Source organism: Gloeophyllum trabeum (genome assembly GCF_000344685.1).
Source record: "Gloeophyllum trabeum ATCC 11539 unplaced genomic scaffold GLOTRscaffold_00010, whole genome shotgun sequence".
Taxonomy (NCBI): domain Eukaryota; kingdom Fungi; phylum Basidiomycota; class Agaricomycetes; order Gloeophyllales; family Gloeophyllaceae; genus Gloeophyllum; species Gloeophyllum trabeum.
In genome coordinates this window covers 1,310,247-1,323,315 of record NW_006920419.1, presented here as the reverse complement: position 1 = coordinate 1,323,315, position 13,069 = coordinate 1,310,247, and the positions used below count along the sequence as shown (strand labels likewise).

The 13,069-nt window shown below is 50.7% G+C and overlaps 3 protein-coding genes across 3 annotated transcripts; 1 reads left to right on the top strand and 2 right to left on the bottom strand.

Annotated features, from left to right (window-relative positions):
- Positions 1 to 1,846: 1,846 nt before the first annotated feature.
- GLOTRDRAFT_131117 (uncharacterized protein) lies at positions 1,847 to 2,847 on the top strand (the record flags this gene model as incomplete). The annotated part of the gene is made up of 2 exons (XM_007869879.1): positions 1,847 to 2,106; positions 2,160 to 2,847. 2 exons carry the CDS (start codon positions 1,847 to 1,849, stop codon positions 2,845 to 2,847), a joined length of 948 nt encoding a protein of 315 aa, XP_007868070.1.
- Positions 2,848 to 3,795: 948 nt separating this feature from the next.
- On the bottom strand, positions 3,796 to 6,133 carry GLOTRDRAFT_94938 (kinase-like protein; the record flags this gene model as incomplete). The annotated part of the gene is made up of 8 exons (XM_007869878.1): positions 3,796 to 3,816; positions 3,900 to 4,164; positions 4,355 to 4,487; positions 4,548 to 4,613; positions 4,660 to 4,803; positions 5,056 to 5,199; positions 5,334 to 5,989; positions 6,096 to 6,133. 8 exons carry the CDS (start codon positions 6,131 to 6,133, stop codon positions 3,796 to 3,798), a joined length of 1,467 nt encoding a protein of 488 aa, XP_007868069.1.
- A 1,851-nt stretch (positions 6,134 to 7,984) lies between these two features.
- On the bottom strand, positions 7,985 to 8,642 carry GLOTRDRAFT_131115 (uncharacterized protein; the record flags this gene model as incomplete). Its single annotated transcript, XM_007869877.1, has 2 exons — positions 7,985 to 8,521; positions 8,589 to 8,642. The coding sequence occupies 2 exons, from the start codon at positions 8,640 to 8,642 to the stop codon at positions 7,985 to 7,987; spliced, it is 591 nt and encodes a 196-aa protein (XP_007868068.1).
- Positions 8,643 to 13,069: the final 4,427 nt, after the last annotated feature.

Genomic DNA, 13,069 nt, shown 5'->3' with positions numbered 1-13,069 from the left:
CCGCGGTATCACCCGCGCCCAACCTTAGCTCTAGGTATTACAAGGGTAATAATATGATATATTCAAGAGTTGAATGGACCATGCAATGGAGCAATAATGCCTCAACAATGTCAGAGTGCCTTAGGTGATTGAGAAGATGTACTATGGGCTAAGCATTGCATCCTGGTGCATTCCTTGGTTCCATGCGAAAGCAATACCCTGCCCCAGTTACTGGGACAGGATAGTAGTGTATCTGGTACTGTATGTACCAGGGGTATTCCATGCATATGGGCTGCCATCTGGTCATCCCAGAAGCTTCATGGGCACACTAGTACTACACGGGTAGAGCTTTTGAGAGTCAACAAGAGTTTTTGTGCACCTAACTAAAATGGCACCTCGGAGGTTCAGATTCAGCAGGTATATGTGTCTCATATCTGTCAATGGCAGTCCGCTCGTTATGCCAAGGTTATAACAACACATGAAGTTGCATATCCCGCATTACCATATATGGAGGGCTGGGAGCAGTAACGTGACATGCCATCGGAGTAATCCGGGCGCGCTTAGAAATTGGACACTATTACGCCACTTCGAAATTGGACACTATTACGCCACTTCGAAATTGGACATCCCTTTTGCCCGCCGTGTTTAGGAGGGGTTCTGGCACCCTGGAATTGCGTCGCACTTTTCGTTGCACCGGCAAACTCCGGCGTGCTATGTTTGGCTCTAGTGGCACCACTACTGAACAAGGGCATGCATCTCAATGTTCACATTCAAGTCCCTCTCAACTATGTAATTAGTGTTGGTTTGTGGATGCCACAAGGTACAGGTGAAGGCCTATTATGAGGTAAAACTTAGAGGCATAGGGAGAGCATAGTATTAAACATAGATCCTTGTACCTCAAAATTTTGAGTGTTGGCTTGAGAAGGATTTGCGTGTATGTGCACTCCATCTAACATGTGTATTCAATCATTCTAATTTTCTGGGTCTCCATGCCATACATAAATCTGTGATGGACAATTTACAAATAAGTAGAATCAAGAAAATCCATGTTATTCCATGGCTTATGATCATGAGGCCCAACAGACTGTAAAATAAAACTATGATGTGAGATGGATGCCAGATGTCCAGGCAACAGATACACACCATTAGGCATTCTTGGAGAGGGGATAAGTATCTCTTAGACTACAACAGCACAGGACATTCTACCTGGCCCTAGATGAAGCTTGACTGAAAGAGAACCGAGGAAAACTTGGGTCCCCTATATATATTACTAACAATATCCCTAGCATTATCTTACATGGTAGAAACACTGTCCTTACGATGATTTGTTGACCTCGTGTAGCAGCCACAACATCTTGAACTTAGTGCAAGTTCTCAAGGTCAATTTCTTGAACAAAGGAGGGGTAAGTTGCCGGCGCCAGATGGCACTTCACAAGTTCTAGTACTTAAATAGATTGTAATTCGAGTTATGAATTTTGAGTGCACGGCCTGAGCAGAGTCACATATGATTTCTAGGGTGCATGCAAAATAGCTAACGGTGAATCTTTAAGCATTGAAATACGAACAAGAGTGCGTCCTCAGGCCTCAGGTCCGGTTCAACTTCGAACAAATCCTGCTTAATTGTCCAATGACCACGGTGTTCTACTAACGTTCCCCCGAAATTAGGCTCACCGCTGATCTTCCTGTCCAGTTTGCTAGCGATGCCGTAGAACGAATTCAAGAACGCAGTCACCAGATACAAGGGCATATAATCAGGACGTTGGCGCATTGGCGAGTGTTCTATCCAAGGAGACGGAGACAATCGCCCGATCGATATCGAAAGTCTCACATTTTCGACCCGAACCAGCATCGTTGTCTTGGAAGCAAGATGTCGTCTACAGCGAGCACCATTCAAGGATCGTATGAACGCGGCGAGCCGTGGTTCGATGACGGAAACATAATCCTACAAGCAGGTTCCACCCGATTCCGGGTGTACCGCGGAGCCTTGGCCCTCAATTCACCGGTGTTTGCAAGTTCATTTCCTCGCAATTCTCGCGCTACCCATGTGCCCTCGTCTACAGCAGTGTATCGATTGCAAGACCAGCCGGACGAGCTCCAGCATTTCTTGAAAGCACTGTTTATCCCAGGGTCAGTGCGAGGCCTTCATGAAGGAGATCTACACTCATACCCTCGTTACCTAGACATTATGAGAAGAAAGTGCGAAACGACTTTGACGCGACAGTATCCGTGCTTCGCCTCAGCACGAAATACCAAGTGAAGTACTTCCGGCAGGACATTGTCGCCCAACTATCGCTCGCGTACCCAACTGTTCTTCAATCATGGGACAATCGGTCCAGCATATCTCTACGCACTCCATTCCTACTCGAAAGAGCACCCGAGATCCTCCGACTAGCGCGTGACACCGACATCCGCGCCCTCATCCCCGCAGCTATGCTAGCTTGCTGCTCCAATTCCCTTGAAACTATCATGGACGGCCTCTCCCTCTCTGCAGACGACGTGGAGACATGCATTCTCGGCCGCGAACGTATCCTCGAAGCCTGGCGCTCGAAGATCTTCTCCGAGCGCCAGCTCGTATCCAGCGGCCCGGGGTTCGTCCTGAGTAGACATATCCCTTGCGACTCCGCCCGGCTGCGCTGGTTGTACCGGGAAGACGTCTGGGAGATGGCCTTTGGATACGACTGGTTCGATCCTCTGAGGAAGGAATACCCTTCCCTTGTTCCTGGCATGTGCGCAGCGTGCCAGAAGGCTTTCAGTACTGGATTTGATCGGGCGAGGGCACAGATATGGGCGGACCTTCCTGGATACTTTGGGCTCCCGGAGTGGTCCGTATTGAGAACTGAGCTGGATGAGATTTTAAAGGAGGCTTAGAAAACCGGCGATGGGCGATCTACTCAAGGGTCTTTTTAGATCTTCTGACCTCCGGTACTCAAGATCAGAGATGCCAGCTGCCCGACAACCTCATCAGAAGGGATCTGCCCTTTGATCTCAAAGCATTCCTCTCGCCAGGTCCATCCCCCTCACTCCCAAGGATACTCGTTATCTCCTGTGGCTTTATCGCTAGAGTCGCTTTCAGCTACCTCGCAGGTCTGCCAGATGAGGCCATTCGCCGTCGGAGATGTCGGCCAAGCATGCGAGTGGAGGGCATTAGGCAAGAATCACAGTACAAGCCTGTTATGGGGACCTGGAAATGTAAATGACTTTGGAGCCCAGAATAACACATGAGATTCCCTATCCCTTCACCGCTTGGAGAGTAATCTTGGTGAACCACGAAAAGTGCGTGCAACTTTTCCAGTAACCCTTCGCTAGTTTGACGGTGGATCCTCGAAAATCCTTTAACATAGTCTGAGACTCTACAGGTGCTCTCGTTCTATCTGCCGGTAATGATGTTCTCCTCCAGAGAGCGAACTGCATCTCCAATTGATGAAGCTCGGCAAGTTGGATGGCATTCATACCTGGCTACTAGGGTTTCCTACCGCGAGTCTCCGCAGAACACGTCACCCACCACGTAATTCACTAGTTCAGCAGTTATTTCAACGCCAGTGCCTACTTCGAGATAGTTGATATGGCAGGATCTGCTCTCCGAGGTCAGCACAAGATGCTGACGGGATCTAAGGAATCACTTAATTCCTAGATTTCTCATGATTCATCCGTGTCACATACACCATATTCTAAAACGGTCAAAATATTCACTGATGAACCATACAGTGGTGGCTCCTATGACCGTTGTCAAGTGGTGTGTGTGTCTCGTGCCTTACCAAGGTTAACGAGCTATCTAGCATGCGCTATATTTGAAAGGGAGGGGGATGAGAAAGTCGACTACTTCAAAGCAAGTAATACCTATGTATTCATGGTTGTTAGGGTCATATCATGAGGCTGAATCGGTCTAATCTTTGACTGTTCCTCAGGGTTGCTACATCTACCGCATGCGCCCACATCCCTTCTCGTCCCTGAACCGCTGCCGACCAATTCGCGTAGGGATCCAACACATCGGTCGGTGCAGCACCAGCGCTTCCGTCCCGCGCAGCGAGATTCCTGACGGTTGAGATCTCCCTGTACACATGGCGGAATTTGTGGGGTTTCATGTAGACGTGGGTGACGGTTGCAGGAATCTGTACGCGCTGGGCGTCCGGCGAGTTGAGAATACCCAGAGCGCGCGCGATTCTGTCTAGGGTCAACGCTACGATGCTGCCGCTCGTAATCCCCAGATGAGTGGGTGATGGCGCTAGTCTTCAACTTTCTTGTCACGTCTACGAAAGCGTTGCCCACCTGTGGGCCGTGGGAGTGGATATGGGGCGTGTCGCTGAAGTTCAGACGCCGAAGGTTGTGGAAGGGTTTCAGGGTAGATATGATGGTATCACCGTCCGGATTGTACTACATTCCAAGTTCCCGCAACGCAGGAAGGGAGACGGAGAGGGGGTAGTCCCGTCTGTTTGAAAGATCCAGGAACAGGATCGCAACGTGGTCGTGGTCGCTTGAAGCATGCGCACCAGAGCAATATCCCTTTCTTTCTGCAAATCGAGAAAATGGCATTCTCCTCTGTCGCTTACAAAGAGGTATCTGTCACGGACCTCTGTCTCTGTTTCCAGGAATCGCAGAAAGAAAAGGAGTTGAGTCATCCTCGAGAGCTTCACGAACTGGAACCGGAGGATGGGTCCGACCGTATCGCGGAAGTATTCTCACGTGATCGCGAGCGATCCAGCCGTCGATACAAGCGTAGCGGAGAACGGTCTGCTAGGTCTCGACGGGGAGGAGATCCATAGTCGATATCGTGAGGGTTGAGGATACCTCGCCTTAGCTGTGCATATGAAGATCCTAAGCTGCGGCCTGCACCTTATACAAAATTCGTCGGGAAGTTAATGCTGATAGGCGCAGGCCATGGCACGTATCAAGTACCAATATCGTCTGCACAGTACTAGTGCGAGCCGAAAAATCATCCGAGAGTTCTACCTTTTCCCCCAGACAATTTGCTTATCACCCAACGCAATGGCGAAAATAGAGTACGCACCATACATATCCTGACCGTGGACGGGTTCAAGCTCAAGTTGGAGGGAAAGTCTGACCGCGTTTACAACTCACTATATGGGAGTACGAGCTCCGACTCGCAATCACGGTCCGAGTCCGACGGTGCTCGAACGTTGCACCGTGGCACAGCAACAATACAGGCAGTACATGTAAGGTCGTCGCATAGTCTTATTACGCTGTGCATGCCCTGAAGGCTTCCTATGACAGTGTTCATAATGCGTGCAAATCGGACTATAGTAATCGCACTCACAACAACTATACAGGTGATTTTATCATAAATGTCTTTGCCGCTTCGTAGGCAGCTTCCGCCTCCTCGGAGAATCGGTACCTACGCCAGTACTGCAGCCACGGTCCATTGCAACCACTACGTGCAAATCGCATCGTGTGAACCTGCCATGAGGACGGATACCAGCCAGAGTCTTCCCAGTCGATAATTCCAGAGAGATGGCCGTCATGTACCATAATATTGTACGTACGCAGGTCAGGGTGGACGTATCTGATAGGGTCTGCTGTCATTACTTCAATTATGGCGGGGTCGAGGTCACTTCGCATCTCCTCTTCGTCACGATAGCTGCCACTATGAACGACCAATTCAAGGACGGAAGAGTAAGGCCCAGTTCTCGCCTCAAAGAAGTGGGTGGCGTCGGGAAGGTCGTGCCCGGAGGCACTCATTTTGACTTTCCCTGCTTCAGCGGGTGACTGTCGTAATGTCTGCAGCTTACTGAGAACGACCGAGACCTCGTCGGCGATAGCCTCTACGGCGTCGACTGGCAGCTTTGTGTCCCACATGCGCGTGCCCGGAATACGGGTCATGACAGTGTATGTGGTGCCGCGGTGAACGCAGGAGAAGACGAGGCGAGGTATCGGAATATCGATGCCTGTCGAGTGGAGGTAACGTAGAGCGTGTGCCTCCGTACTGGTCGTACGCTCCGTAATTTTCACAATCCACGGTATGTTGAACCGAAAAGTTCGTATGTTGTGTGTACCACTGAGAGGGCACGTAAGGCTGAGGATCAGCAGACTTTGGAAGGACCGGCCAAATTCCTACGATCCTGCATCAAAATACGATTGTATGAGATGAGAGGTAGGCACACCAAAAGCCTGGTCCAAATGGCAGAGATATAGCTGACATTATGAGGCAACAGCATAATACTGAAGACCGTACGAGCTGAAGACGCGACTTGACACGACCCTGCGTGACACCGTTACGCGCGAGCAAGCGATTTGCCGGCCCGAGGGCTCGGCCCCGGGCCGGTCGCTTCCGCACGTGTGCATGAAGAGTCGCCTACTCTCACATACGTATCATTTCCCATTTATAAGTATAAGGCGGTAGGGCCGTGCGAGCACGGCAGAGCCCGCTACCGTAGATGTTGAAATAATCCTAGCAAACGGAAGACGAGCACGTTTGCCCCAGGCGGTCGGTTGCCCGAAGGGCAATCGCGTACAGGACATCGAGTAGATACAACGAATATATATGAATTTTCTTATCACCTTATCAGTCGGGCCCGCCTGCGGCGGTCCCCCCTGACCACGCGCAACACGGCGCGAGCTCGCAAGCTCGATCCCGACTCCCGAAATCCAACAGTAGATATAGATGATATTTGGTAGCAAGCTGAACACTTTACATCCTGAGCAGCGTCATATATATCTATTTTGCAAAAGCAGCTGTGTTCCAGCAATTATTTCTGACTGAGCATTCAACTCAATGGCCTGGGGTCCTGAGAGATGTCCACTCATCCCTCCCTCAGGTTTTGAGAATGCAAGTTACATATGCAAAACAACTGACATCGGAGTATTCTGATTGCACCTTGAGACTGCAAGGTCCAAGGCCCAAGCAAGGTCAGTTCTGTCTCTGAGTCCCTTGACAATCATCCGCCACCTTGGCTATAAAGGGGAAGAGAAATGACACGTGGCATGACTATCGGGGTCCATTAAGGACCCCACCTTTGATTGGTCCTTGCCGTACGTAGTGTCAAATTCCCGCTACCGTAGGTAGTGGGTCTTGGACCCCCCGGCCGTTCGCAGGTTTCCTGCGATCGTTTCAAGATCTACGCGATCTATTTGACACTATTTGGCTCTTAACCGTATATGGCGGACGGCAGGACCGGCACACGGCTTTGGACCAATCAAAGATGGGGTCCTCAAAGGACCCCGATTGTAAAACCACGTGGCATCTCTCTTTCCGTCTTTAGCCAAGGTGGCTGATGCTGGTCAAGGGACTCAAGAGAACAGACATGACCTAGCTTGGGGCGTTGGAGATGCGGTCTCCAGGTGAAAGCAGCATACTTCAATGTCAGCTGTTTTACATAAATGACTTGTATACTCAGAACCTGAGGGAGGAGTGAGTGGACATCTCTTCAAATCGTTGAGGTGAATGCTCAGTCGGAAATCATGGCTGGAACACAACTGCTTTCGCAAATATATTAGTATATGATGCTGCTCAGGATGTCAAGTTTTCAGCTTGCTACCAAATCTTATCTATGTATACAGTAGCGGGCTCTGCCCGCTACCGTATCCCTCCCTCAGGTTTCGAGAATACAAGTTACATATGAAAAACAACTGACATCGGAGTATTCTGATTTCACCTTGAGACCGCAAGGTCCAAGGCCCCAAGCAAGGTCAGTTCTGTCTGACAATCATCCGCCACCTGGGCTATAAAGGGGAAGAGAAATGACACGTGGCATAACTATCGGGGTCCTTTAGGGACCCCACCTTTGAACCATATACGGTTAAGCGCCAAATAGTGTCAAATAAATCGCGTAGATCTTGAAACGATCGCAGGAAACCTGCGAACGGCCGGGGGGTCCAAGACCCACTACCTACGGTAGCGGGAATAAATCGCGTAGATCTTGAAACGGTCGCAGGAAACCTGCGAACGGCCGGGGGGTCCAAGACCCACTACCTACAGTAGCGGGAACAAACAATAACAACGACGAGAACATAAGGATTATCTTTCCCTATACTTACGGCCTCTGAGTGCGAGCTACAAGTAAGCAAATTCCGACTCAACGATCCCCGTGCTAACCCTTTCCTCGACTGCGTTCCCAATCTCCTTTATGCTCGCCTCCAGGCCGGCTACAGCGGCACTATCAAGGGTGAGGTGGCCTGCTACGCGCATCCTTTGCAATGCAGCCATCAGCCACGTACGACAGCTAATCTGGTGCTGCCGATTTTCCCTGACAGACGAGTAGCTGGTCGTAAAGACGTCCTTGAAGAGCGCAACAAAGTATTCAGGTTGCATCCCTTCATGTGGAACATAGGCGGATATCTTGATGAACGCGAGGTTGAAGTTGTTACCTCTGGTGATCTCAGTGACTGGTTTGATGATACCGTATGCGAATTCTTCGATGGGATCGTCAGCGCCCCGTCTACCAGGTACCTCCCGCCAGTGGTAGCGTGTGGCGACTCCGCTCGCATCGGTTATATAGAGAGACCAATGGAATCCTGGACCCATGAGTTGGGTAAGGCACACGTAAAGTGAGCTTGGTGCTAGAGAAATCTCCTTCCCAAGATCCGGCATCTGTCACGACTTGAATGTGAGTGACGGTCTCTGACGGACATCTATATACTATATATACATAACTCACTCTGGATAGAAGAGAGATGCGGATCCAGGTGCAGACGTTCTGAGTAACAACCATAAGTGTAATGCTCAAGAAGCAATAATATAACTTGCGATTCGATTGGAGAACAGGCCGAAGGGGGTGCAGAGTGCGTGAATCTGTAGCTTTTCGCTGTTTAAATGAGGAGCCGGACAGACTACGGATTAAAGACGCACACGAGCTTGGGCAGAGTTCAGACGAGGTATCGACCGGGACTCGAGCAGCCTTTTATTAGAGACAAGCAACCTGTGAAAAGGACCAGCTCGATGGCTGCGTATTTGGGGGGCACTCAGCTGGCATAGACGATGAAATGGAAGACAGAGAAAATGGGCAATGCTGAAGGCACGCGCAGTGAGGAAGACCGTCTAGTGCAGTCCTGTCCACGGTACTCGAGTCATTCTGCGCGACCAGTGAGAGATTGTTCACAACATTAACCTTAGTCAACCCAAAAGCTGTGAAAGAAGAGACAGCGCATGACCGGGACGGTGTTCGAAGATGATCGCCCAAGCTTGTATTCCGAAGAAATTATCTAGGAACTCAGTCTTTGTGTGTGAGATACCCGCATAGTAGCATACCGATTGCACGGCGACGTCTGTCTTTGCCCCAAAATACCCGGAATTACCCCTCTTAGGGCCAGATCCAACATGGAAACATAGTCATCCTCGGAACCGAGAGTAGATTTTACCGTGTGTGTGCCTAAAGGACGGCGACTCGGACACGTCGGCGTAGAAGTACTAGAACATAAGTTATCATCAGCGGTTGGGAAACGAGGGAGTCAGATACCCTTGACGATTCCCGACATGCCGTCTATAGATTCCATAAGTCGCACCGATGATTCAAGGTCCCGGACCCGCGCAAAAACCCGCGAGTATTAATCCGGGCAGAGAACAAGGAAGGCGTCAGGCCCGGTAGTGCGGTTAGAGCGAAGGCGAGGATGTTGGATCGTCTTTACCTACATATTCCCCCCCTCTCGCGCCAATTCCCGGATATATGATATGCAACATAAGCGTGGTGGTGAATAGCCATGATTTGGCACGAGTAGTGCTTGCCCGAAGGATGATATGTGGCGAGCAAATCAGTAGACACGAAAATAATGATACGATTTCTACCAACATCGCATCACAAAAATCAACACAATCCAAGGACTCACTTCGTCTTCGTCAGCACATACTGCGCAAAGGCCTTGACACGCGATAAGTCACCTTAGAGTCCCTAATCAAACCGCCGGTGCCACACTTCACTAGTAATTCCCCAGTCCTTGCAGCAGCGCATCAGCGCGCTGCTCTTCGCGGCCGAAGCTGACCACAGCGTACTGTAGTCGCGCGACATGATGGTGGGCGGGACGTGCGTCTCGGAACGCGGAGCGAGGCCCCACTCGAAGGCGGGATCGAGGAAGCATAGCACCTGACTTGGGGAAGGCAGAGCATACCATCTGTGCAGGAATTGGTGCGATTGGGAGGTAGGCAAGGCAAACGGCGTACCCCAGGTCGATGGGCGCCATGATAATGTCAGCGGCTTGCAGAATGCTGCAAAGAGAGGCGGTGATAGCTGCGCAACCATTTCGTGTCGCCGCCACCGATGCCAAGCCAAAGCAGCGTTGTCGGGTTCCACTACATATCAATGCCTATCATTCCACGTTCCACGGGTGTTGCCACGACTGTAGGTTTCACGGTACGCCCTTGGGTAATGACGAAGAGGCAATAGTAACCACAGAGAACACTGTCCACGGGGAGCGGAGGGGCCGCAGGATAGCACTGTATCATGATGTGATCGACGAGCTGCGAGCGACGACTCGGTTCGTGGCTTGCTTTTGGACTTAGCCGCTACCGTACATTGCATGATTTACTTTGAAGCTGCCTCCCTCGGCCTCCCTACTCGAGTATACAATTTGTATCGGTGATTGGATGCTCGGACATTAGAAAACTTGCCGAAGTCTGTACGGTCGACGTGTACTGTTCTCTTGATCTGCAGTCGACGGCGTGGCCAAAGCCTATGCACAGTCTGGGGCCGATGATCGACTCATCAAGCTGTGACAGCTGTTTGCAAAACGATAGAGCCAGTCCGGATTTTCACTCATACAGGCCACTCCAAGGACAAACAACCGCAAAATCACCGGAAACGGTACAGAGAGCGTCGGAAGGCGGTCAACTGCCCTTTCGAACCTGTTGGTTAGTAGTGGTGCACCGTTTACCGGCTTTGGTTAGACTTGGGGCGGCGCCCCACGCACAAAAATACTCAACTGGCTCTATCGTTTTGCAAACAGCTGGAATATGTCTTTCACCGATTTCCCCGCCGTAATCAGGTCCAGTATGCGGGTACAGTTCGGGGTTCGTGTCCTCTGTATTGACACTTCGTTGACCGTTAGTTCCTCCTCTGCCAGAGGGACAATGCCTCGGAGCTGCTGTAGAAACGCGGATCAGCATCTATCGTCGCTTCTGAATACGAGGACAGAGACGGAGACGAAGACGATACAAATGCGGACGAGGGTGAGTGCGGTGATAGGGATGCTCGGCTCTCAATTCCTCAGCTGTACGACCGCCGCGACAGGATCGGGTATAATTAATCAGGACTTTTGCGTTGGGGTCCGGAATGACCTAGGCAGTCTAGGGTCAGTAAACGAATCAAGAGAGCCATGTGGGCGGAAACCGCGATATTGTGACTGTTTTCTGCGGACATGAACGGTACGTGCGTACGTGTGCCACCGTTGTGAGCTTACCTTGGTTATCGTAGGCGTTCATGTCTGCTTTGGTTTCGGAGCTTACGTTAGTGGTTAGATTGTGAGGGGTGCGTGCACAATCTCTGATGCTGGATTCCGGTGCTCACCTGCCAGTATTTATATAGTGAACTCCTTGTTATGTATTGCGCCACAGCATACTTTCTGGGAAGTACAGATAGCAGCCTTCGACCTGCGGAGGACCAGTGCAAATGGGCAGAGTCCGAGTGCTGCAACTCCGCAAGATCCTGCGTAGCGTACCTTAGCGGTGTTTTGCCGTCCCAAAGACCAGCAGTCAACTATGAACCATCGGAGCGATTGGACTTCGTTCAAAGTCATGTTCCAGTCCTGCATGTTGTCATCATTCAGTGCCACGCCAAAGTTTGTACCGTGAATTAGCTCAGCGTCGACTTCAGCTCCTGGCACTGTTATCTCACCGGCAACCTGGGGGATGAAAGAGTAATGCTCTGAAAACGATGCTTCTCATTACCATTATTGGCACAATACTGTGGCATAGCTCGCTACCCAACGTGGCGTCCCTCCCTATCAATACCGGCGCGCAGCACTGGGCCAGGGCAACCGGAAGTTTGTACACACTCTCGTGAACCGAAACGGCAGCCTACCAAGCTTCAGGTGAGCTCCGTCAGCAGCATCCCTACTCGCTGCTCATACGTTCGTAGATATCACCAGCTCCCCAACGGTACGTCTCTGCGAATGATACTCACCCGACTGTAGATTGACGCTACGCTTCACAGGTCACTTCGGTCCCCAACCATGTACATATGTGGCGCCCAAGGAACCTACGTGCAGCTTTTGTAGGTACCCTTTGACTGGTAATCCGCCCAAGTGCAATCATTGTCTCCCCCAAGGTATGGATGCGCTAGCCATGCATCCTCGAGCGCCGAATTCATGCTGCACCTAGGCACAGCAGGTTCGCGGATCGCATTGATGGGAGATTGTCGGGTCCAAGTTTCGACGAGTACGACTATGTCTCGAGGACAGAGACTGAGATCCCCCGCCCGGGCCAGACGGTGGATGTACAGGGTACTCTATCCTTGGTGTCGAAGGGCGTTCGAGAACTTTCGGCCCCATTCAGATATCAGTGTATCATGCTGGAGGGTGTCAGACCGACATATTTGTTCCTCCAGAACCTATAACACAATCCAGGGGAACGACAGAAGATACAGCACCTCTTTCTGTGCGACTTGCCCAGTAACTTTCCTCCTCACACTCGGAACGGTCTTTGCTGGCCTCGTGATCTCTCAGGGGAATGAGCTGGACTTCTCCAGCAGTTGCTCTCTACTCTGTGGCACTCTCTACTGACACCCAATGTCTATATTGTATGGCGTACGGACCTTCCTACTACCAGCTGTGTCTCTGCCTATGCTTCATGAGCTTAACCTCTTTTGAAGGCCTCCGAAGTCAGCAAAAGATGCTGACGGCATCTAAGGAATCACTAGATTTCTCATGATCCAGGTCGGATACACTATATTCTAAAACGGTCAAATATTCACTGATGAACCATACAGTGGTGTGTGTCTCTCGTGCGTTACCAAGGTTAACGAGCTATCTAGCATGCGCTATATTTGAAAGCCATTGGGATGAGAAAGTCGACTATTTCAAAGCAAGTAATACCTATATAGTCTGAGACTTTGCAGGCGCTCTCGTTCTATCTACCGGTAATGGAGTTCTTCTCCAGAGAGCGAACTGCATCTCCAATTGATGAAGCTCGGAAAGTTAGATGGCATTCATA